Below are 22,555 nucleotides of genomic sequence, written 5' to 3'. Positions count from 1 at the left end.
GCATTGAACTAGGTAACTAGCAACTGTGCCATAGTATTTTTGACTCCATGATAGAATTGTGGTACTAGACTTTTTTCCATTTTATGCCCTGTCTTAAACATGAGGAAATCATAATAAAAAAAAGAGAGAAAGGAGTTTATGTAAGTTATATGTGACACTATTTACTAATTTATTTCTTGACTCATGTCACTTACTAATGAATAGGTATTAATCTTAGCATTTGTCCTATTGTTTACTGTAGGAAGATGGATATATATGTATCCAAAACCTGACTGTTTCTTCCAGGGCAGCTACACTACATTTTTCAACTTCCATAGAAGTTAGTGTGGCCATGTGACAAGTACTAGTCAATGGAATGTGAGCAGAAGTGATTACTACTCCAGGCGTGGTTCATAAAATAGTCCCATATAAAATCCTCCTTCTCTCTCCTTCTTTCTCTCTTCCTATTTCTTTCCCATATACCAGCTGAGTGGAGAATACTCTGAGAAGGGCAGAGCCGTAGGATAAAATACTAGCTTAGAGTAGAACTCCTCTTGCCCCCTGCCTTAGCCCCACCAACCTGCATTGGAATGTAAAGTGAGCAAGAATTAAACTTTTGTGGTATAAATGCACTGAGATTTGGGGATTGTTTGTTTCAACAATTAGACTATCCTGTTTATATTAGTATTCTCCAGATTATATGCATTCATTTTCTCTCATAAAGTTTTTCTTAAAATAAAAGTAATAGCCCAAATCACCTGCCACTTTACACAAAACATTTTTCCTTTAAATAAAAGGACACTTTTTACTATAGGATTACCATAAGTATCCATGAAGATAGCATTCCAGTTTACAGTGACCCTAGAAGAGTCAGGGTTTCACCAATCACTCTTACTCTTACCACCATTAATCCACTGTATAATGCAGACAAGATATAGAATTGGGACACTGGAGCTCCAAAAAGTGAGCTAGCGTTCAGCACTCTCTCCAGTGACTCTAATATCTCCTTATTTGGGACCGACTTATAATTTCTTCAAAAATGTAGGTACTGCTAAAAATGACTCCTGACCATTTATTTAATGATCAGGCCAAACATGCAATACAACTACCTCAGTGATTGCTAGCAATCGAGAAAGGGGTGGGAGGTCAGCTATGGGCTAACTTGGAGGCAGTGCTTATAGTGACTCCTGCCAATGCAACAGTAATTAGCATCTCCAGTGGGTAGAGGAAACAGTAGGTAGGATGAAAGCACCATCCAAAGAACTCAAGGGGTGTAGAAGAACTGCACAACATTGTTATTTGCCTTTTGCTGAGCCATCTTCCTCTTTAGGCTGAGAAGCAGAGTTGTTTCTCCTTTGTAAATAAGGACTCACTAGGGCAAAGGGGAAAGTGGATGAGTCATCATAGGCATTTATGATGGCAGGTGGCAAGCTTTTGCGTGTGTGTGTGTGTGTATGTGTGTATGTCTATACGTCTGTATGCTGAGAGTTTGAAACAGGCATGACACCTATCACATGGATTCTAAATACAAAGATCTCAAATAGCAGGAGCAGGAGCAGGAGCAGGAGCACTTGAGCTAGATGTTGAACCAGAAGGCTGATCTCAACTGGCTGCTTTTTTGTGATATCTCATTAAGTCTAAATTGACTTCCAGATTTTCTGATTTTCATGCTCTAGGAAAAAAAATATATAAATATATATATATAAATATATTTAAGCAGGAATTAATACAAGCCTTCAGAAGCATAGAAACAGGGGAGCAAACCTTAAGGAATCCCAGTTAAACTTGGTCTCCCCACAGAATTCGCAGAGGGTAGTCTAGGACAGGTGAAGCAGACACTCTTCCCCAGTGCTGCAGGCACCTCTGCCCAGGCTCTCAGTTGTTAACAAAGCTTTCATGTCAAAGAAGGAACTGAGGAACAGACAAATGTGTCAAAAGGTGGGTCAAGCTTTTCCCAGGACATTGTAAGCTCAAGGTCTTATAATGCTGTTTTCTTTCTAGTGAGTCTGTATTTTTCAGTCTTAATTTCCTACCTGCAATCATTGGTTCTCTGGAAGTAGATGAATCCCAGGATGACCAGGATAACCAGGAAAAAAGAGAATTTCACACAGAGAATGATCAGAAAGTATGACACTGGAAATCCCAGGGTTCTGGCACCTTTAAACATAGATAACACAGACAGGGTTGAACAATCATTTCAGAAATTCTTCTAATGAACAAATTAGAGTCAATAGTTTAAAAGAGCCTTTTAAAATAATCCTAAAAGTTCACAGACTGTCATAATCAAAACACCTTCTAGATTCAAATGCTGCTAATGTATCATTCTTTCATGACAGAGTTTAAGAACGGTGTCTGTGTTTTTGTATATGGTAGATTTTAAATAAATATTTTCTGAATGAATAAATGCACAGTAAGCATTGCTGAAACTTCCCAATTTTATAAGAAAAAAAGGAAATGTACTTTCTAATTTCCTGTGTAAATGATAGTCTTTGGGGGCGTTATTCTTAATATTTTGCGCACCATTTGATAATACTTTCCACGCTGAAGTGGTTCTGTCACTGAGCTGCTATAACCCCTTTAGTAGGGTATTTTATGTCTTCCTACTTTCATTTATTCATCTGTGAAATGGCCCCAAGAATTGTTGCAAAGATATAATGGGACTAATTAGGAACATCATTCTGAAGTCTTTTCTCCTATGAAAATAGCAGCCAAAAGACTGGGTGAACTCTAAGCACTAGTGTGACTCTTGGCTCAAAAGGTCATATCATCCTGCTAAACAGCCTACTTAGATACTAAACTAGAAGAACGTCAGACAGTCTCCTAGGCACTGTCGAAAAGACAAAGAAGACACGTCACAGCCTTCAAAAAAGTCACAATCCAGCTGGAGAAGCAGACCTAGACAAATGAAAAGATAACTTACAAGAGAGTAAACAGAACTAAGGGAGCATTGCAGATTGTAACTCATCTAAGGAATAAGCAAGCGTAATCAACTCTAACTGGGAGGTCAGAGCAAAGTGGGATTTGAACTGAGCCTTGCCAGTAACAGGATTAAATAGGTAAAGAGATGAAAAAGAAGACTTCTTAAGAGAAAGAAACAATTTGAGCAAAGATTTAAAGATGAGTCAACTTTAATTATATTTGGAGCATAGAGTGGGATATATAGAGATGAAGTCTGTGATAATCTGAACTTAGTTCTGCAGTTGTTTGTGTGTGTCAGGCGTTGTGTCAGACTCTGGGAATGTAGAAGTGAATGATGTGGTTCCTGTTCTCAAGGAACCTGCCCTGTACTGGGAGTCAGAGAAGTGGGCAGTCAACTGTAGGGCTATGGAAGTACTCAGTCAGAGGAATGCATGAGACATTATTTGAGCACAGAGAAGGAACAGCTAACCAAACCACATGGCGAGAGAAAATTATCCCAGGGAAATTATATCAAGCTAAGGCTTAAAACTTCAGTAGGAATTGATCAAGTGGAATGGAAGGAGAGTGTACAGGGAAAGAAATAGATGATGAAGAGGTGAAATTGCATGTAAAAGAGAGGAGAGGAATAAAAGAGGATAACCCTTTTGAGGAGCCCGAAGAGGCCCACGTGCATGGGGTACCGGCTGGAGAATAGCAAGACATGAGACAAGGAGAGCAGCAGGTCAAAGGGGTTTAGCTTTCCATGAGGCAAAGAGATGCCATGAGGGACATTTAAGTAGGGGAGCAGCATGTTGTTCATTTTGGAAGTCACTGGCCACAGGGAACTGGAAGGAGGTAAGCTAGAGACCAGAAGACCTGTTACAAGAACACTGTAAAAACCCTGGTGAGAGATATTAAGTATATATATCACTTATTTAATTAACACAATAATTCTGTGAAGTGGGTACTATCAACCCATTTAACAGATGAAGAAATCATGATACATTAACCAGACCTATTTTGGTAGTCATTTCACAATATGTACAAATATCAAATCATTATGTTCTATACCTGAAACTAACATAATGTTACATATCAATTATATGTCAGTTGAAAAAGAAACCATGAGACAGAGAAATTAAATATTGTTCCAAGTCACACAGCTGATTAATGAGAAGCCATGTATTGCCAAAGGCTTTGCTCCTAACCAACAAATAATACTCCCTGGAACAATATGAAGACATGGACTTTGTAGCCTTAAACACATAATAATACTCAGTAAATGTCCAGGCAGTGAATTGATGAATTGGTTTCAGATGACAAAGTAGAGGAGGAAGGAAAACTTGCCTCTTACTCAGAGTAGCAAATAAAATGGTGACTACTACAAGAAACAAAAAATCAATGGGAATAATTATTATTATTGACTAATTACTGAAGAAGTATTTTTAAATTATATAATGTATCAATATTTTATACCAATAATAAGTAAAAGTCTGAATCACTAGTTAGGAAATAATATTTTTACAGCTGAGAGAATAAAAGGTATTTAGAGAATATAGTAAGAAGTTATTAATTCCTTTTATTTAATAGAGAAGTACAAATAATTTCTCTAGCATACTAATGATTAACCAAGGTAAGTTTTAGAGAATATCTTTAAATTAGGAGAACAAGCTTTCTTACTTTCTGCTGGTTATTCATAATATTCTGGGAAGGAAAGGCTGAGCATCAAGTTCACTACTCTAAAGAAACAGGTGCTTACCTTGATTCAACTGTATGGTCAGACTCTTGTTGCCAGTCAAGTGGGAGACAGAGCAGGACACATTCTGTACATGGTGGCCCTCCCAGTCGCAGGTACTCTGGACAGTCACTGTGCCATTGCCCCAGAGTTCTTGATCAGTGGCACAAGTCCTCTCTGGGGTCCAGGAGATCTGTGCAGCTGGCTTCCCTGCAGCTGCCTTGCACACTGCAGTTCCAGCCTTGCTTTTAACCAGGGTCACCTCAGGGGGCACTGCAGAAATGTAGGGAAAATGCTTCAGTCTTAACACATGGGACGTGAAATTTAGAGAGAGATTTGCTTCAGTCCCAAATCTGGTCATCTGAAACACCACAATATATAGTGTTTCTTACCTAAGACTTGGAGGTGGTATCCATGATAGAAATTCCCATTAGGTGTTAACATTTCACACTTGTAATACCCATCGTGAGTGATGGCCACTGGGTCAATCTGAAGGGCAGGAATCTCGTCAGGTCTGGAGCCCCAGGTTATTCTCTCATCGGTGCAGTTTCCCTTTGTCTCATTTGTATCACGCCTGTAGACTCTGTTGCAGGGGGGCTTGTCTCTGAGGACTACTTCCCACATTGCTAACATCACAGCTGTATGCAGCACAGGAGGGCAAGAGAGCACAGCCTTTGTATCCACTGGTACAGATTGTATAGTGTTGACTGGACACACACATACACACAAACAGAGAATTATAAGAGAAAAGCTTGATAAAGAAATTCATGTGTTAAAACTTATTCGCAGCATATTCCATGAAGTTGTACTAGAACATTACTTTCCTGATGATCTTATTCCAAAAATATTAGAATTATATAAGAAATTAACATTCATGAAATATATATATAAAGTATTAAACCCATCCAAAGATTAACCATCTTTCTCTTGTATTATGTATCATTAGAGAAACAACATTTATTATACGTGTGACAAATTTTTTAAGGCATTATGAAATTAATTCAGGAATCTTGATATCTATGAAACAAACAGATGAGAAAATGGAATCTAAATTAAAAGACAGTGTTCTGAATCTACTCTTTTGGCCACAGGGACTATTAGATTTATCATATAATTCATGCTCCTCAAGGGGGAAAAATGGAATAATTAGTGATGTGGTTTTTCTCCTCCTAAGTTTTGATGAAAATGAAAAAATCAGTAACATCAGAACTAAATACCTATCCATAAGGGTGGCTTTTCAGACAAATGTAAATGTGGAAAGATATAGTACTTTGATTAAAAATAACTAAGATGGCATTCAGGTTGAACAAGCTGGAAGGCTTTTTGTTTAATTTTTATTTGAAGAATTACAAAGTCTGTGACATCAACAGATTTTAAAGTAATCTGTAATTTCATTAGTTGGACCATCCCACAAAAATAAAAAATGATGATGCCTAATGGTAAGAGATGCTTAGATGTATTTTTTCTGTTAAAAAAGTAACATAGTATATAAATATAAAACAAAGGGAAAACAAGTGTTTTACTCTATACATTTTCTGTTCAAAGGATTTTATTGCAAATGTGTGATATTATCAACCTTTGAATGAGTTTCCTTTCCTTCCTTTTCAGTCACATATGTACTCCCACATAGTTTGCTGTGAACTTTGCTCACAGATTGTGTTTCCATACATTCAATATCATTATCAGGATTAAATATAGCATTGACCTATTTTTCCATATTTTAAAGTAAAAATTAAGAATAGAAAGCATCTTCCACTTAAAAGCTCACTCTTTTCCATAAACTGACATGTGTCCCTGATAGATAGGTGTTTGCTGAGAGGTGATTAGGTGTATTTGTTGCAACTTACCTGTACAAAGGTGAGTGCCGGTGATTTCATCAGATTAACATGAACAGAACCAGCTGGGGTGGGGCAAAATTTTTATATGGATGAAGCTTATTTTTTCTAAACTTTTCGCTTAATATCTCTGCTCTGCTCTTTGGCCTGCTCTGTGATGTATTCAATTTGCATTTTATAGCCCAACACAGATCATATTACCAGATAAAGAAAGAGGGAGGATTTTAAAAGAAATCTAACAGGGCAGTTAAATTCATGCTCTTTCCACCACTCCAAGTGGCATCCCCTCACAGAGGGAACTTCCAACTTGCCAAAGGCTTAGACACAGGCAGGCACATGGCTTGTTAGAGAACTGCCAGAGGTTGGGTGCAGGAAGTATATGTGCATCAGGGAAAGATGCTGAATGTGCATCAGGGAAAGATGCTGAAGATAAAACCAGAAAGATAAGAGACTGGTGAGGGATTCAGTTTTGAATGCTTATCTGCAGTTCTTGGGATTTTGAACTTGAGCTGATAGGCAGTCAAAGGCATTAATGTTTTGCCTAATATTTGTCCTCAAGATCTGACTCTGTTTTTTTGTTTGTTTTTAAGGAAAGTACAAGCTAATCGAATAAACATGCATTTAAACAGGAGCACAGGATCCAAAAAAGTGACTCCAATGGTGAGGATTTCAAGCACTGCAGATGTTGTATGTTCTTTCACCTTCCTTCTCTCTGTGACCTTTAGTCAATCACCCTTCACCTATATGATAGTTCTAATGTTATTGATATTATTTCACCCTTTCTTCATTCTCTTCTTTCTTTTTTCATAGCTGTTGTGATAATTTACCAATGGCCAGTACTGCCCTCACACTCAGTGGGTCTGACACCTGCCTACAAATATATTCTCCATGCGCTCCTGTGATCAGATCAGGTGATTTCACCTCTTACTTCACTAAGATAGCGGGTAGATTGGCATCGTTGCTCCCACACTGGCAGACATATCCCATCTCTTCCCCATCCTTTGTCTATAAATATCTTCCAGTCTCATCTAACCTTAAGCACACAGACAAATCCCAGTTGGCTTTGAGGGATTTCCTTTCTTATCTCACAACCAAACCCTAGTTTAAGTCCCTGTCGCCCTGCACCAGGATTCCTGCAAAAGCCTCCTAACTTCTGTCACTGTCTCAGAGTTCTTGTCCTTTCAGTTCATACCTTATGTTGCAGCCAGTACACCATTCTGTAACACAGCTGTGATTCTCTCAACTCTAAAACCCTTCAGAGATCTTTCACTGGGTGAAGAATAAGTTTAAATGTCTTCCTATTGGCTTTGAAAGCCTTCTTTTTTCAAATTGACTCACTTTGCAATCTTATCACCTACTACATTGCCCTCACACTCCAGGAAAAAAAAAATATCAAGCACATTTCCACTTCCATTTCCATGTCATTTCTCACATTGTTTTCACCCTACACAATGCTCTTTTTCTACTCACTCTTCCTTTAAGACCCAGTTCACAGGCTGCATCCTCTGTGAGGCCTTTTCTAAGCCTTGGTGCTGAACTGCTCCCTCGCTGCCCTTCTGGTCCACTTGATGTGAGTGCTGATCTCCTCTGCTTATGTGATCGCCGTGCTCCTGTCTGGGTTCCGCACATCACTGCGCTCCCTGATAGTCTTGCTCATCTTGCTCGTCTGTATGTCCCCCACAAAGCCCAGCACAGTGCCTGGGTGAGACAGTTCCATAATCTTCCAATGGGATCAAACTGCTTTAGGGGAGGAGGGGTGGGGTGGTTCAGGCTCCCTCATCCCACAGCGTTCAGATCATCACATTCTTTAACTTCACACAAGGCTGGCACTCAGTCCAGACCTTCAACTATGTTTTTAAGGAAGCTCAACATTCCGTCCTTAAGTACTGGCCTCAAAAAACAAAACAAAACAAAACAAGACAAAAAACCACATTACCTTCTGAGGGAGGTCTTACAGTGCTCTGGTTTCTAGCCATACAGGAACTAATTATTGAAGCTATAGAAAATAATGGAAAGTAAATGAAATCAATTTTAGGCACTTAAATGGAGTGGAAGGCATTATTTCCCTACACACAACATGACAGAAAAGCAATTAACCATAGTTAAAATTACCTCCAAAATCCTTGTAAAACAGAAATTAGAAGTTGTTCCATCATTACATGGAAAAACATGCTGAAAATTTAATTAAACTCTCCTCAACTGCACTTTTTTTTTGCCATCCATTCCCTGCCATCTATTTTCTGCCACATTGAAGTATTTCTCTATTACTTTACATGAGTCAAAATCTGCTGCTCACTTTCTCTTGAGTTCATCCTAAATGTTCCTTCCTCCCTTCCAATTCCTTTCAGCTTTTCCTGGCCCTAGATTCCCACTTTCTTTCTCCTAAGAGCTGGTTCTTTTCTCCTTTAACTAGAATATGGAAGTGTGAAAACCACTGTTTCTCAGAATATTGTGAAATACCATTTGGATCATTGCAAGAAAAGACAGAAAGTATTCAAAGGTTTGCTTGTTGCTACCCAAGTACGCTCTAGTTAGAGTCACTTCACTCATTTGTTCTACCTGCTTATGCTTTTGGATAAGATTCCGTTTGTATAAAGAGTTCTGGTGGGAGATTGAAATCATTGACTTAGATTAATTATTTATATTTTATATATTCTTATGCTCCCTGATCTTTATTTTCTGAAACAAATTGTATCCATAAATTTCATGCCTCTATTTTAAAATTTTATAACCTTAAATAGAAATGTAGGGTTTCCTTCTTAACCTTAGGGCTAGAAATATTAGAAATATCAAAGGAGAGAAAATTACACATCTCTAAATATTAACACCCAAAACTAAGAATTCAAGAGACATGCTAAAAGTACAAACCAAAAAACTGAAGGAGAACACCATGTTTGTCTAGTCACAGAAGTTTAGTTTCACTCCATTCCAGGGCCCTCTTATTACTATGGACTCAGCTGGTCAACTAGTCAGTGCACCACTGGGATAAAGTAAATTTGTGCTGGAAAATGCACAAATTTAACATTGCTACTAGAACAAATCACAAAACATCTTATGAATGGATTGAGAGCATCTTCATCACTGTTGAAAGATAGCTTTATTTTTTGCTAAAAATGTCAAAGAATCAGACTTACCAGATATTACAATAATTAAGATCAGTAACCTCTAAGTTGAAGTCATCTACAATGTATGCATTTGGTTTTCTACTTTAATGCTAATCCACTGTAAATCAGTGACTCCTTTGGTCACTTTGTTTACGCTCAGTTCAAGAGGATTGTGTGTCAGTTTTCTTTGCCATTTTGTTTTAGCTTCATTTCTGTTCTGTATGCTTTTGGCTGATTAGCCACTGACAAGAAACGTCTGTGAGTTTTGCTGAGTGATAAATCAAAACAGCCAATGCTTACTATTCATTGGTTTTCCCCACAGTACTGAGGTGATGAGATAAATTATATACCAATTCTTTTAAGAATTACCATTTTAGGAATTAGGAGTTATCTATGGTAAAATGCACAAATATTAAGTTTATAGATTGATGACTTTTTATACATGTACACACTTAGATAATCACCTCCATAACCAAGATAAGACCATTTTCATCATTCAAGAAATTTCCTTCATGCTCCTTCTCTTTCAATATCCCTTCCTCAAAGATAGTGCTACTCTGATTTCTATCACCATTTTGCCTGTTTTTGAACTGCATATAAATAAAATTTTTACATGGTTCATGTTTTAATGCCATGTAGAATTTTTTAATGAATATGCCATAACTTATTTCTTTCATTCCTCTATGGATTTAGATTATTCCAGTTTGGGACTAACATAAGTAAAGCTTCTATGAACACTTTTGTTCTGTATATATCTTTTGGTCTACTTATGCATTCATTTTCTTGGGTGTATACCAAGGAATAAAATAGATGGATCCTAGGATAAACGTATGTGTGGCTTTAATAAATACTTCCTGTTATAGGTTGAATTGTGTTTCCTCAAAATTCATATGTTGATGTTCTAACCCCCAGTACCTCAGAATGTGGCCTTATTTGGAAATAGGGTTGTTGCAGATGTAATTAAGATGTACCCAACTGGAGTAGGTTGGGTCCTAATCTAATGACTGATGCCACTGTAAAAAGAGGAATATGGGGCACAGATATGCACACAGGGAGAACACCATGTAAAGATGATGGCAAAGATCAAGGTGGTGCTTCTACAAGCCAGTAAACACCAAAGATTTTCAACAAACCAGTAGAAGCTAAGGGAGAAGCAAGGAAGATTCTTTCTTCCTATTTTAGGAGATTTAAAGATTCTTTTGATGTTGGGACACAGCACAAGGACACTTGAATGGATGATAGGCAGAACTCTATGTTTCTTTCTTACAGCTCCAAAAAAGAGAAGGCTGCCAAATAGGGTCTCACAGGGATTGCACTTGTAGACAGAGTAACACTGAGCTGAAACAGTAGAGAGAAACTTATGTATCACAATATAGATGGGGTTGGGTTTCCAGAGGTCTGGGATTGACTAATTTGAATCATATTCCAGGCTCCCGTACATAATTGTCTATGGACCTCTTCCTAGTGGTCTAGTACTTGCCCCTGTGGCAATGAAGGTGTGTATGCAGTAGCCTGGAGTCTGACAGCCCAGATAAGGAAAGTTGTTGGGGTGTGGACTTAATCAGCTGCTCAAGAAGGGGGCTCACCATCCTCCAGTTAGGGCTTCAAAATTGGGTCTAGACAGCATTTTTGAAAAATTTTAAAATGTATTAAAATTGACCCATTGATCTTCACGTCAGTTTTGTATGGTGTATTTGGCCCAAATAAAAGAAGACTTCTAGTGAGTCATGCCTAGGATGCCCTAAACAGCTTAAAAATATTTTATTATGAGAGTAAAATGGAGCACAAGTAGAAGTATGAGTCCTTGTAGGCCAGTCCGTAAATAAATTTCCCATTATATGGTATTAGCCAAGAAAACAGGTCTACAAGATTTCCAACAATATCCTGGCTGAATTATAAAGTGTATTGAAAGTATGAGTTATACTTTTTATGACAATAATATCTTGGTGTATTCCTTGGTTCAAGGTGGCAAGTCCAGCAATTACATTGTTGAAGGGTATGAACTGATAGTTCAGTGAGATATATGCAATGGTTAGTGGTATTTGTAACCAAGGGGGAGGGGGAGTTTTGGTGATCGTGGTCAGAGATGCGGGGTTGGAGGTTGTGGTGGCAAACTGGAAGTGAAAAGTAGGAGAAGGCACTGGAGAGTGGGAGGTCCTCTCCCCAGGGGCTTTAGGGGTGAACCTGTATGAGGTAGTTGCCTCCTAGGGAAAGCAATAATCTCTATTTTTAGAATGGCATAGATAGTAACTTCTACCAGATTGACCTTTAGACATGAGAGTGAGGGATGTATATCTTGGCAGAGAGCAATGAGTATACCAAGATGATGGGCTAAGCAAATAGCAACGGGCAGTTTTTCACATCTGAAGCTTATGGGCAACTATGGCCATCATACTTAGTCCAGAGATGCATGTCGGGGATGCATGTCTGTGCTGGTTTTACTTTTCCCTTATTGTGCGCACCTTGGTTAGAGGTTGGGTCAGGACAGAAGGTATGGTGCCTTGCTCCTGAGATGATTTTGCACTTGCCAGCAATATCAATATCTGCCCTGGAACTAGTTTAGCTCCTCCTAAATGTGGGCAGGGACATGCCTGCTGCCTCTGCACTTGCCTGAGGCAGGGTCGGGTCTGATCTGGTTCTATTCCCTCTAAGTGTGCACACTCTTCTTGGTAATGGTAGCCTTAACCCTAGTGGAGAGCAGTGCCAGAAAAGGGGAGCTGCAGCAGGTACCCAGTGTGGGCTGGGGTGTCCCCTGGGGCTATTTTGGCAAGCTGGGAGTAAACAAGCATGTACTCACGCTTTTCGAGAGTGTAGTCTTGGTTTCTTACAGTCCTCTAGTAAATCCCACTGATTTTCAAACCACCTAAGAGGACTCATCTTCCTGGTGTCTGACCCCAAGTCTAGGCTGCCTAATATGTAGCTCAAACTCCTTGCACCCTAGGGAGGACCACTGAGCCTATGATATCCCCCTCCTCTTCTGTGTCCCCTGCTAGGGATTGGGTCCTGACCTGATGTCTTTTCCTCCCTTCCTAACCAACTCCATGTGGATTTTTCTTTACAGTATTGGTTGTAGAAGAGCCTTTCTATCAGTCTCCGTGATGATTTCAGCAAGAGTTCCTCCATATGTAGTTGTATTTCTGATGTGTTCATGGTCACTGAACCATGAACTCAGCATCCTCCTCTTGTACCTCTTGATCTCCCTCTCTATGTTTCACTTATTGAAGACTCCCAAATTATTGTTCACAGTGACTGAACCACTATACATTTCTGCTAGCAATATATGAGATTTCCAAGTCCTCCACAACCTTGCCTACACATGTTTTCCATTTCAGTAGTAGTAGTAGTAGTAGTAGTACACTAGTTAATGTAAAGTGGTATCTTATTGTGGTTTTGATTTTCATTTCCCTAGTTTCTGATGACATTGGCCATCTTACCATGTGCATGTTGGCTATTTGTATATCCTCCTTGGGAAAGTGCCTGTTAAGTCTTTTACAAATTTTAAATTAGGTTGTTTGTTTTTGAGTAGTAAAAAAATTTTGTATATTCTGGATGCTCAAACCTTAACAGATGTATGATTTGCAAATATTTTTCACATTTTATGGGTTGTTTTTCACTCTTTTGATAGTGTATTTTGGCATAAAACTTTGTATACAATTTTGATGAAGTCTGATTTCTCTATTTTCTTTGGATGCTTGTGTTCTTGATGTCATATCTAAAACTTATGTCAAATCTAAAGGTATTGAAGATGTTTTCTTCTAAGAGTTTCATAGTTTTAGTGCTCATTCTTGAAGTTGTTCATCTATTTTGTGTTAATTTTTGAATAGGATGTGGAAGAATCCAACTTTATTCTCTTGCATGCAGTGATCCAGTTGTCCCAGAAACCACTTGTTGAAAAGACTTTCTTACTACCCAGTGAATGGTCTTTGCAATTTGTTGAAAACCAGCGGGCTATAGGAGTATGATTTTATTTCTAGACTCTCAGTTCTTTTCTATTGCTCTATGTGTCTATCTCTTGCCAGTTCCAAACTGTTTTAATTACTGTAGATTTCTAGGAAGTTTTAAAATTGAGAATGTCACTTCTCCAACTTTATTCTTATCTCTCAATATTGTTTGGGGTCTGTTGCAATTCCATATGAATTTGAGGATTTTCCATTTCTTAATAAAAGGTAATTGAGACTTTTGGTACAGACTTCATTAAATATGTAGATCTCTTTGAGGAGTATTGCCATTTTAATAATATTAAGTCTCTTATCCATGAATAAAGGATGTCTTTTCATTTTGTTAGATCATTTTTAAATTGCTTTCAGCAGCTTTACAGTTTTCAGTGTAACTCTTGCAACTCTTTGATTAAGTTTATAACTCAGTATTTTATTCTTGTTGATGCTACTATAAATGAAATTGTTTTCTTAGTTTCCTTTTCAGATTGTTCATTGTTCATATACAGAGATACAACTCATGTTTGCATATTCATTTTTTTCCTGCAACTTTGCTGAATTTGTTTATTAGCCTTAATTGTATTTGGGGGTGTTATGTTTAGGATTTTCTACATATAATAACATCTTGTCATATGTGAACAGATAGTTTTATGTCTTCCTCTCCAATTTGGACACCTTTCATTTCTTTTAATTTAAGTCATTTAATTACCCTAGCTAGAACTTCTGGTATGTTGAATAGAAGTAGCAAAAGGGGTATTCTAGTCTTCTTCTTGATCTTAAAAATAAAGCTTCCAGTTTTTCATCACTAAATATGATGTTAGCTGCGGAGCTTTTATAAATTCTCTTTATTATGTTACAGAATTTTCCTTTCATTCCTAGGTTGTTGAATGTTCTTATCAAGAAAGAGTGTTGCACTTTGTCATATGCTTTTTTTGCATAAATTCAGATGATCATGTAGATTTTTTTCCCTTCAATCTATTAAAGTGATGAATTACATTGATTAATTTTTATATGTTGAACCAACCTTGCATTCCTAGGATAAATCCCAGTTGAACATGGTGTATAATTCTTTTAATATGCTACTGGATTCAGTTTGCTAGTATTTTGCCTGTCCATTTTTTAAAAAAATTTAGAGGATGAGGCAATTAGTTTATTTATTTATACATACATATATATATATAATGGAGGCACTAGGGATTGAACCCAGAATCTTGTCCATACTAAGCACATATTTTACCACTGAGCTATACCCTCCCTCTCAGTTTGCTACTATTTTGATGAGAATTTTTACATCTATATTCGTAAGTGATATTGGTCTGTAATTTTCTTTACTTGTCAAGTCTTTGTCTGACTTTGATGTCAGGGTAATGCTGACCTCATAGAATGAATTGATAAGAGTTCCTTTTTTTCTATTTATTGAAAAAATTTGAGAAGGATTGGCATTAATTCCTCTTTAAATTTTAATAGAATTTAACAATGAAGCATCTGGTCCTGGGCTTGTCTTTGTTGATAGGCTTTATATTACTGATTCAATCTCTTTACTTGTTATAGGTCTGTTCGGACTTTCTGTTTCTTTTTGAGTCAGTTCTGGTAATATGTGAGTTTCTAAGGTTTTATCAATTTCATGTTATCAAATTTGTTGGTATATGATTGTCCATAGTATTCTATAAATGATACTACTTTTTATTTCTGTAAGGTTGGTAGTAATGTCCTTATTTTTATTTCTGATTTTAGTAATTTGAGTTTTTTCTTTCTCAATTTTTGTCAGCTGTCCAACTTTATTGATTTTTTTTAAATTCCTTTTGGGTTTATTGACTATTGTTTCCTATTCTCTATTTTGTTTATCTCCACTCTGATCTTTATAATTTCCTTCTTTGGGTTTACATTGCTCTTCTTGTCTTGTTCCTTAAGGTGTACAGTTAGGTTATTGATTTGAGATTTTTTTTCTTTTTAAATATAGGGGTTTACAGTGATAAATTTCCTTCTGAGCACTGCTTTAACTACATTCCATAAATTTGGTATGTTATGTTTTTATTTTTATTCATCTCAATGTATTTTATTATATTTTGTGATTTCTTTTCTGTCTCATTGTGTTTAAAAATTATGTTTAATTTCCATATGTTTGTGAATTTTCTAGTTTCATTCCATGATAGTCAGAGAAAATACTTCATATAATTTCAATCTTTTTTAAATTTATTGAGACTTGTTTTGTGGCCTAACACATAGTCTATCCAGGAATGTCCTATGTACACTCATGAAAAATGTGTATTCTGCTGTTTGGGGGGTGGAGTCTTCCATGTATGTCTACTAGGTCTGTTAAAGTCTTCAGCTATCATTGTAGAATTGCCTATTTCTCCTTTCAATTCTGTCAATTTGTGTGTGTTTATAATAATTATATCCTGCATATGTTATATCAATATGTTATATCCTACATATTGACTTTGTTTTCAAAAGTTAGACATTTTTATTTGCATTGGAAAAGACCTATTTCTTATATGCCTAAATCTGCTCACTTTCAAAGCCACTTTTGAGACTTTATAGGTTTTCATCAAGCATGACTTAAGCTGCTTCTGCTTGGACATGCATGGGGCTCCAGGTTCTCCATCACCCTCTACAGCTTGCCTCACTGCACTTCTCCCCCAGTTCTCTGGGTAGCCTTTCTCATCATCCTTCTTTACCTACCTCTCTAAAGTGCATATTTCATACTGAAATAGTTACTCACATGAATTTCCTGTTCAGGTTGATTCTTATTGCAAACCTTTCCACCACTAATACAAACATTTTATGTAATAGCATTAAACACATGAATGCACCTACAACATATACACACCAGCCAAGTATTAGGCTTTCACAGTGTGGTCAGTTGTGGTCATCATAAGCATTGTGACTTAGAATAAACAGTTCTTTGCTTATTTTTCATCTGAACCACAAGCAAGGCTGTTGGTTATGTTAAATGCTACAGTTTTTACATCTGCTCTAACATTTTAGCAATATATTATTTAATCATTAGTCTCTAAATGGTTGTGATAATGAATAAAACTTTGCTTTGTTTTACTTTGTTCCTGAGAGGATTTCTTCCTTCTTTTTTTTCCTCACTCAGAATGAAAACTAGCCCTGCTAATAACCCCATGATTACACTGTCAGATGATAGATCCTACCACTCATTCAATGAAGGCATGACAGAAAGATAGACATATTCTAGACTAGGGTGAGCAACAGTGGGTTCCATTTCACCTTTCCTGAAGATCAGAACCAAAGAAGACATGAAAGGATTTAAAAGCAGATACAAGCTCTCATCTTTTAATCCTTCTTCTTTACTCTCACACTTCTCTGGTTGTAAAACATACAGAAAAAGCACTAGAGATTGATGTCCCACCAAACAAGATATAAATAAAAATTGAAAATCATGATTGGTGATGAACAATTATTCTATTTAAATAGTTAAGACTAAATACTTAAGAAAATTATGTATAAACACAAATATTTTAAATTTTCAAAATGTAAAAATAATACATAACCAACAAATCAGAAAATGGGAGGAAAGGCAGTTTGAAGAAGCATAAAGTTGTTCTTTATCTTTCACAGCATGGAGTCAATAGACACTGTGTGATGGTGAAAATAGTTTTTAAAATGTACAGTTACATCATCTTCTCAATATTGTTCACAATCTTTTTTTAACATAGAGAACTCCTTTAGAAATTAGTGTCTCATCTGGTAAAGGCATTTTGTTTTCAATAGTCCAAACTGATTGGAATAGACACTTGAGCAGATTTGCTCTGTCTACTTGGCATGCTGTGCTTTTGGTTTGGTTTTTGGTTTATTGATTGCCTTATATGTCATTATGGCACACCAGAAAATAATGCTTCTGAAAAGCTCATTTTTTAATATATAAACTTATTTTTTTAACAGCAGTTTGAGATTCACACATGCATAGCCTCCCCCATCAACATCCCCACCAGAGTGGTACATTTGTTGCAATCAATGCACCAATGTTGATGCAGTGTTTTCACTCACAGACCGTAGTTCATATTAATGTTCACTTTTGTATGTGGTAGAGTCATTTTTATCACACATTCAATAATTACTTCTGTTTCTTTTATCAGCTTAAAGTAAAGTAACAATAAATGCAATATTTTTATTTAGAGTAACATGTTTATATAAAAGAATTTTGTGAAATAATTTGTCTTTCCTTCTTTTTACATATATTTATATAAAAGTGTTCAGCTAATATTAACAGTAGTTGTTTTGAGTGGTAGAATCTGAAGCAGTTAAATTTTTCTGTATTGCCCGAATGTCTTATAATAAGCATGTTTTATCTTCACCCAAATAAAATGTCATTATTTTTTTAAAAACTAAAGAGAAAAATATATACCCAAGGAAGCACCACTCATAAATATTCTCACAGTAAATGTTAATGCTAATTTATAACATATTTAGCAGAATTGTCTTAGAAAGGTACCTTGAAAAACAGCCAGAGACTTGAAAAAAAAAAAAAACTCAAGAGAAAGATACAGTAAACATCTCAATTTGGGAAGATAAAAACGTAAGTAGGGTAAGTGGAATAGTTCAAATGTTTATTGTGGCTAAAAATGAAGAGTATTTACATCAAACATGACCCATACTTAGGCAGGTTAGTGTACTGTCTGCGAGGACGGCTATCACAAAACACCGCGACAGGCTGGTTGGCTTAACCACATGGTGTTTGTCCACAAGTCAGGTTTTTAAGGTTGAAGGCTGTGTATATTAATAATCAACAAAAACCAGGGTTCTGCTTGTGTTAATTTTAAACAGCGGTCAATAAAAGTATACATATTTATTTATAAAACAAGACAAAACCAGCGAAAGATAGAGGAACATCTGAGTCTTAACCACCAGGAATTGCATGAATATTGTTATAACGAAAAAAAAAAATCCACAGCCAGGAGCTCAGTAATTTAAACCAATTCAATAAAACTAAAAGGTATAATTTATTAGTTTTTTTTATATTTGATAGTACTTTATAACTTCATATAATTTTCTAAAGAGATATTTACCAAACTTAAAACTAATTCAATCTTAAGTGGGTCCTAATATGTGTTTCTTATCAGCTAAAACAGCAATTCTTAGACTTTTTGGCCTCAGGATCCCTTTATACTCTTAAAAATTGTTGAGGATCCTAAAGAACTTGCCTTAGAAAAATGTAGAAACACATACATACAAATACAAAAGTACTTACTCCGTAAGCCATCAAAGCAATAATATCAACATATGCTGCGTAGCATCTAGAAAACTAACATGCACTTGAGAGAATTTAAATGCAAAAAGCGAATGACATGTTAGTATTATTATGAAAACACAAACAACCTTGAGGGCTTCCTGCAAGGGTTTTTTGGATCACATTTCAACTAGAGCTAAGCTAAAACAAACTTAAAAGCTCAAATATTACTCTTCTTTTTTTTTTTAACATTTTTTATTGATTTATAATCATTTTACAATGTTGTATCAAATTTCAGTGTAGAGCACAATTTTTCAGTTACACATGAATATATGTATATTCATTGTCACATTTTTCCCTCCGTGAGCTACCATAAAATCTTGTATATATTTCCCTGTGCTATACAGTATAATCTTGTTTATCTACTCTACAGTTTTGAAATCCCAGTCTATCCCTTCCCACCCTTCACCCCTTGGCAACCACAAGTTTGTATTCTATGTCTACGAGTCTATTTCTAAGTATTACTCTTCTTTTATCTTCCTGTGTGTCAAAAATGTTACGGAGCAGGAAAATACAGAAAAAAGTAGTTAATCCAACTAAGTACTTGTTATTCTTCATTTAACAACTCCAGTTAGCAAAGCAATTGTGAAGAAAAAGCTAAACTTTTAAAGAGAAACCTGCTTTTTATTACGATGTCATTTCCCCCCACAAAAATTACTGCTGTACCTTGACATATCAAAAAATATATGCATATAAGACATAAAATCTTTTCACATAAATGATCAATTACTCCCAATATTTAGTTACATCATTGTTAATAAGAAAATGATAGTTCAAGTGATCTGTAAGGCATATGTTACAGTGGTGTTACAGTATCTGGCAGAATAATAAACATTCAAATAATGACAGCTATTTGTTGCTGCTGTTGCTACTGTTTTGTAGTGGTCATTTCTGCCAATCTGCTGTAAGTATTAAATACTAGGATACTATAGGTAGCATAGCAGGATTGTAAGTTTTGTTGCCTATGAATTTCCCATTTTATTAAATATACTTTTAGTGGACAGTCCATTTTAATTAACTAATAGATAACTTGCATCCAGTAAACTTCCAGGAAACAATGGATCTCATAATAGTCAGAATCTCCAGAAACAAAGAGAGACATGCACAGACTCCAAGGGTAGAATACACTGGAGACTCAAGACCTTTAAACACAAGGACAAGTAATTCCTTAATAGCTGCATTCCTTATTGACAAGTCAGGTTAATCTATAGTGTATTATTGATGCTAATAATGTTTTTTTGCTCAAAGTAGCAAAGGAATCTGGAAAAATTCAGGTGTTTTACTTTTCTGTAAAGAATTTAAGAATTTCTAGTAAAATTTTGCCTAAATGCTTCACAAAAGCGTCTTGAAAAGGAGTCTGTAAATAAAACATCAAATGTTAGCATTCTGATCAAAAGAATTTTTTACGAATGTGCTGCTTAAAATTATTTACAGAGTTTTTTTCTTTAAAAAAAATGGACATTATGATGTTATACAAAAGAACCTCAGGAATGTTTCCTAATATGATTTGTAATACTTTAAAAAAATAATCAACACCTGTCTGTATCTTGAATTTTCAAGTTAGTTAATTTAGGATAATAAAAAAGAAGTTGGTTGCAAACTTACAGACCTTACTGACCTAATTTCAGAAGCTGAAATAAATGGATGAAATAAAATAATTGATATGTGTGTGTGTGTGTGTGTGTGTGTGTGTACAGTATATATGATCTGTCCATAAGGGATACCTCTAAGTAATTAGGATATTCTGGAGTTCAATATCATCTCTTGCCTGTGGGGTGTCATGGTTTGCCTGCATATCACCATTATAGCCATAGTCCTCTGGGCAGCACTCTCAGAAACACTGCTTTCTTCAGGTTCCTTCATCTTGCAACTTCAGGCCAAGGAGTAGAATGTTTTTCAGAGATTCTAAGCCACAGAGTCCTGCATTATCTCTTATTGGTTAGGGAAACCACACTTTTGTAAAGAGTTTGCCCTTTTATTAAACTCTCCTCAGTTACTTAAAGTGTGTTGTTTGTTTACTGCTGGGGCTCTGACTGATAGACGTCTGACTGATACATTTTGGAGATGTTAAAATGTGAAAAAAAAAATCAGCACCTAAGATAAGTAAAATATATCAGTTAGCCCCTCTGTGCTTCAGTTTCATTTCTGTTAAATAGTAATAATATTCCTCTTAGAATTATTATGACTAAATGAATTAATGCATGTAGAGTACTTAGAAAAGTATCTGGCATGCAATTAGTGGTCAACAAATATCAGTAGTGTATTTGCAGCATTGTGACAGGTGCCATGAATTACACAAAGATGGGTAAAACACAAAGCACACTTCTAAGAACCCTGGTAAATACTGAGTGACAGACAGCTCTAAGTCTCGAAGTCAGATATTTTGATCTCAAGCCTAGTATTTTTCTATGAAAACTTCCTTGACAATCCAAAATAACTGAAAAGATCACTCTAGTGCAAAAGCACTTAAACACTTTTTAAGATAAGTGAAGTATTATTAGTTTTAATTATGTGCAGCAATACAACCTAATAATTAAAATGCACCGTCAGAATACATTCAGAATTAATAAATCGGTGAAAAATTTAAGTTATCTTGAATGTAAAAATGGTAGCTATTTATAAATGAAGAGATTCTTCAAAAGATAGGAAAGAGATTAGAAAACGAATCTTTATTGAGCATCCACCATGTGGGAGGCACTTCTAGACTGAGTACTTACAAACTGTCAGGGGAGATGGCTATCCCCACTCTATGGATGAGGAATCTACTCCAAAGAACAGAGCAGAGATTCAAACCCAAAGCCTCCACAGTCAGCAAGAGGGAGCACAGGGAACAAGCATGCCTCCAGAATGCTTAAAAAAAAATCCCCTAACGTGGCTTAAATAGCATATACCTACTTATTAGGAGATTTACATTTATGTGTAAATTTGTTCTTGGACTCCTTTTTTTCTTTCGCAAATGGCACAAAGATGCAGTCTAAGAATTATGACAAGTGTCTCTTTTCAAAAACACAAGATTTCTTTAAAGCCTTGTTCCTCAGCGTGTGATCTACAGACCAGCAGCAACAGCAACATCTGGAAATTTGTTAGAAATGCAGAACAATTAGGCCCCCAGGCAAGGATTATTCTAAAATTGTTAGCCAAGGAAACTGGAAAGAGAAGAATAAAACTGAGCATTTTAAAAGACATGAAAAATTCTGGTGGAAAACAACGTAAGGGATCTTTCTCATCATGGCTTCCTCTGCTTCATCCCAACACACTTCACCCTCTCTCCCACCTTTCCCGACAGACTTACCAGCTATGGAAGGGAGAAAAACTGTGAATAGTCTGCCAAAAGCTGAAGACATCTTCTGAAGGGAGTTCCCTTCTGTTTTCTTTTCCTGTCCTTACCTCTCTGTTTTCCTTCCACCATACCATGTACCTAGCTGTGGTCTTTCGCTTCTCCTGCCCTCCTCCGTAAGCACAGGTGAGAAATCCCCTACTCTCTCCTCCACTGTATCTCTGGCTCATGAACAATTTAAGAAGAAGCATTTCCTGTTTGAAGAGTTGAGGTAATAATGGGTGGACTTCCTGGTTTGTGCTTTTATACATTTATTTCTCTCCAGAGAAGCATGTGCATTTGATCCACTATTCCAATAAAATTGTAATAAATTGAGCTGTATCACGGATAATGTGAACGTGATTCTTATGAGGCATGTATCATTATATTCGTTTTTTATAAATAAGGAAGTAGAAAGTCAGAGACGTTAAGTTACTTACCCTCACCCAGTTAATAATAGCGCTATAAAGTCAGGATAGAAACCGAAATCTGTTCCTGG

General features: G+C 36.2%; 1 protein-coding gene and 1 long non-coding RNA gene across 5 annotated transcripts in view; one reads left to right on the top strand and one right to left on the bottom strand.

Moving 5' to 3' along the window:
• LOC140697444 (uncharacterized) overlaps nucleotides 1-22,555 on the top strand; it is a 149,583-nt gene that overhangs the window by 84,428 nt on the left and 42,600 nt on the right. Inside the window, exon 3 of one of the 4 annotated variants that reach the window (XR_012074553.1) lies at nucleotides 7,038-7,107. The exons of the other annotated variants lie outside the window; for them this stretch is intronic. This is a non-coding gene — a long non-coding RNA (uncharacterized lncRNA). The remainder of the gene's footprint in view (nucleotides 1-7,037; nucleotides 7,108-22,555) is intronic. 4 annotated transcript variants of the gene reach the window in all.
• Nucleotides 1,141-22,211, bottom strand: CD200R1L (CD200 receptor 1 like). The gene is made up of 6 exons (XM_072965125.1): nucleotides 22,033-22,211; nucleotides 8,384-8,443; nucleotides 5,005-5,319; nucleotides 4,637-4,885; nucleotides 2,013-2,136; nucleotides 1,141-1,651 (listed from the first exon to the last, which is right to left on the bottom strand). Exons 1-6 carry the CDS (start codon nucleotides 22,082-22,084, stop codon nucleotides 1,645-1,647), a joined length of 807 nt encoding a protein of 268 aa, XP_072821226.1. The 5' UTR covers nucleotides 22,085-22,211; the 3' UTR covers nucleotides 1,141-1,644.

This window comes from Vicugna pacos, chromosome 1, assembly GCF_048564905.1.
Source record: "Vicugna pacos chromosome 1, VicPac4, whole genome shotgun sequence".
Classification (NCBI taxonomy): Eukaryota; Metazoa; Chordata; class Mammalia; order Artiodactyla; family Camelidae; genus Vicugna; species Vicugna pacos.
The sequence above is the reverse complement of the archived record's forward strand: the minus strand, read 5'-3'. Positions and strand labels throughout refer to the sequence as shown.

Excerpts from the sequence above, each read along its gene's own strand:
- CD200R1L (XM_072965125.1), bottom strand. The coding sequence starts at position 22,084 with ATGTCTTCAGCTTTTGGCAGACTATTCACAGTTTTTCTCCCTTCCATA. Across the intron at positions 5,320-8,383 it reads TGTAAGACCTCCCTCAGAAG|TCAACACTATACAATCTGTA; the intron begins GTAATGTGGTTT and ends GTGTGTGTCCAG. Across the intron at positions 2,137-4,636 it reads GACCATACAGTTGAATCAAG|GTGCCAGAACCCTGGGATTT; the intron begins GTAAGCACCTGT and ends CTATGTTTAAAG.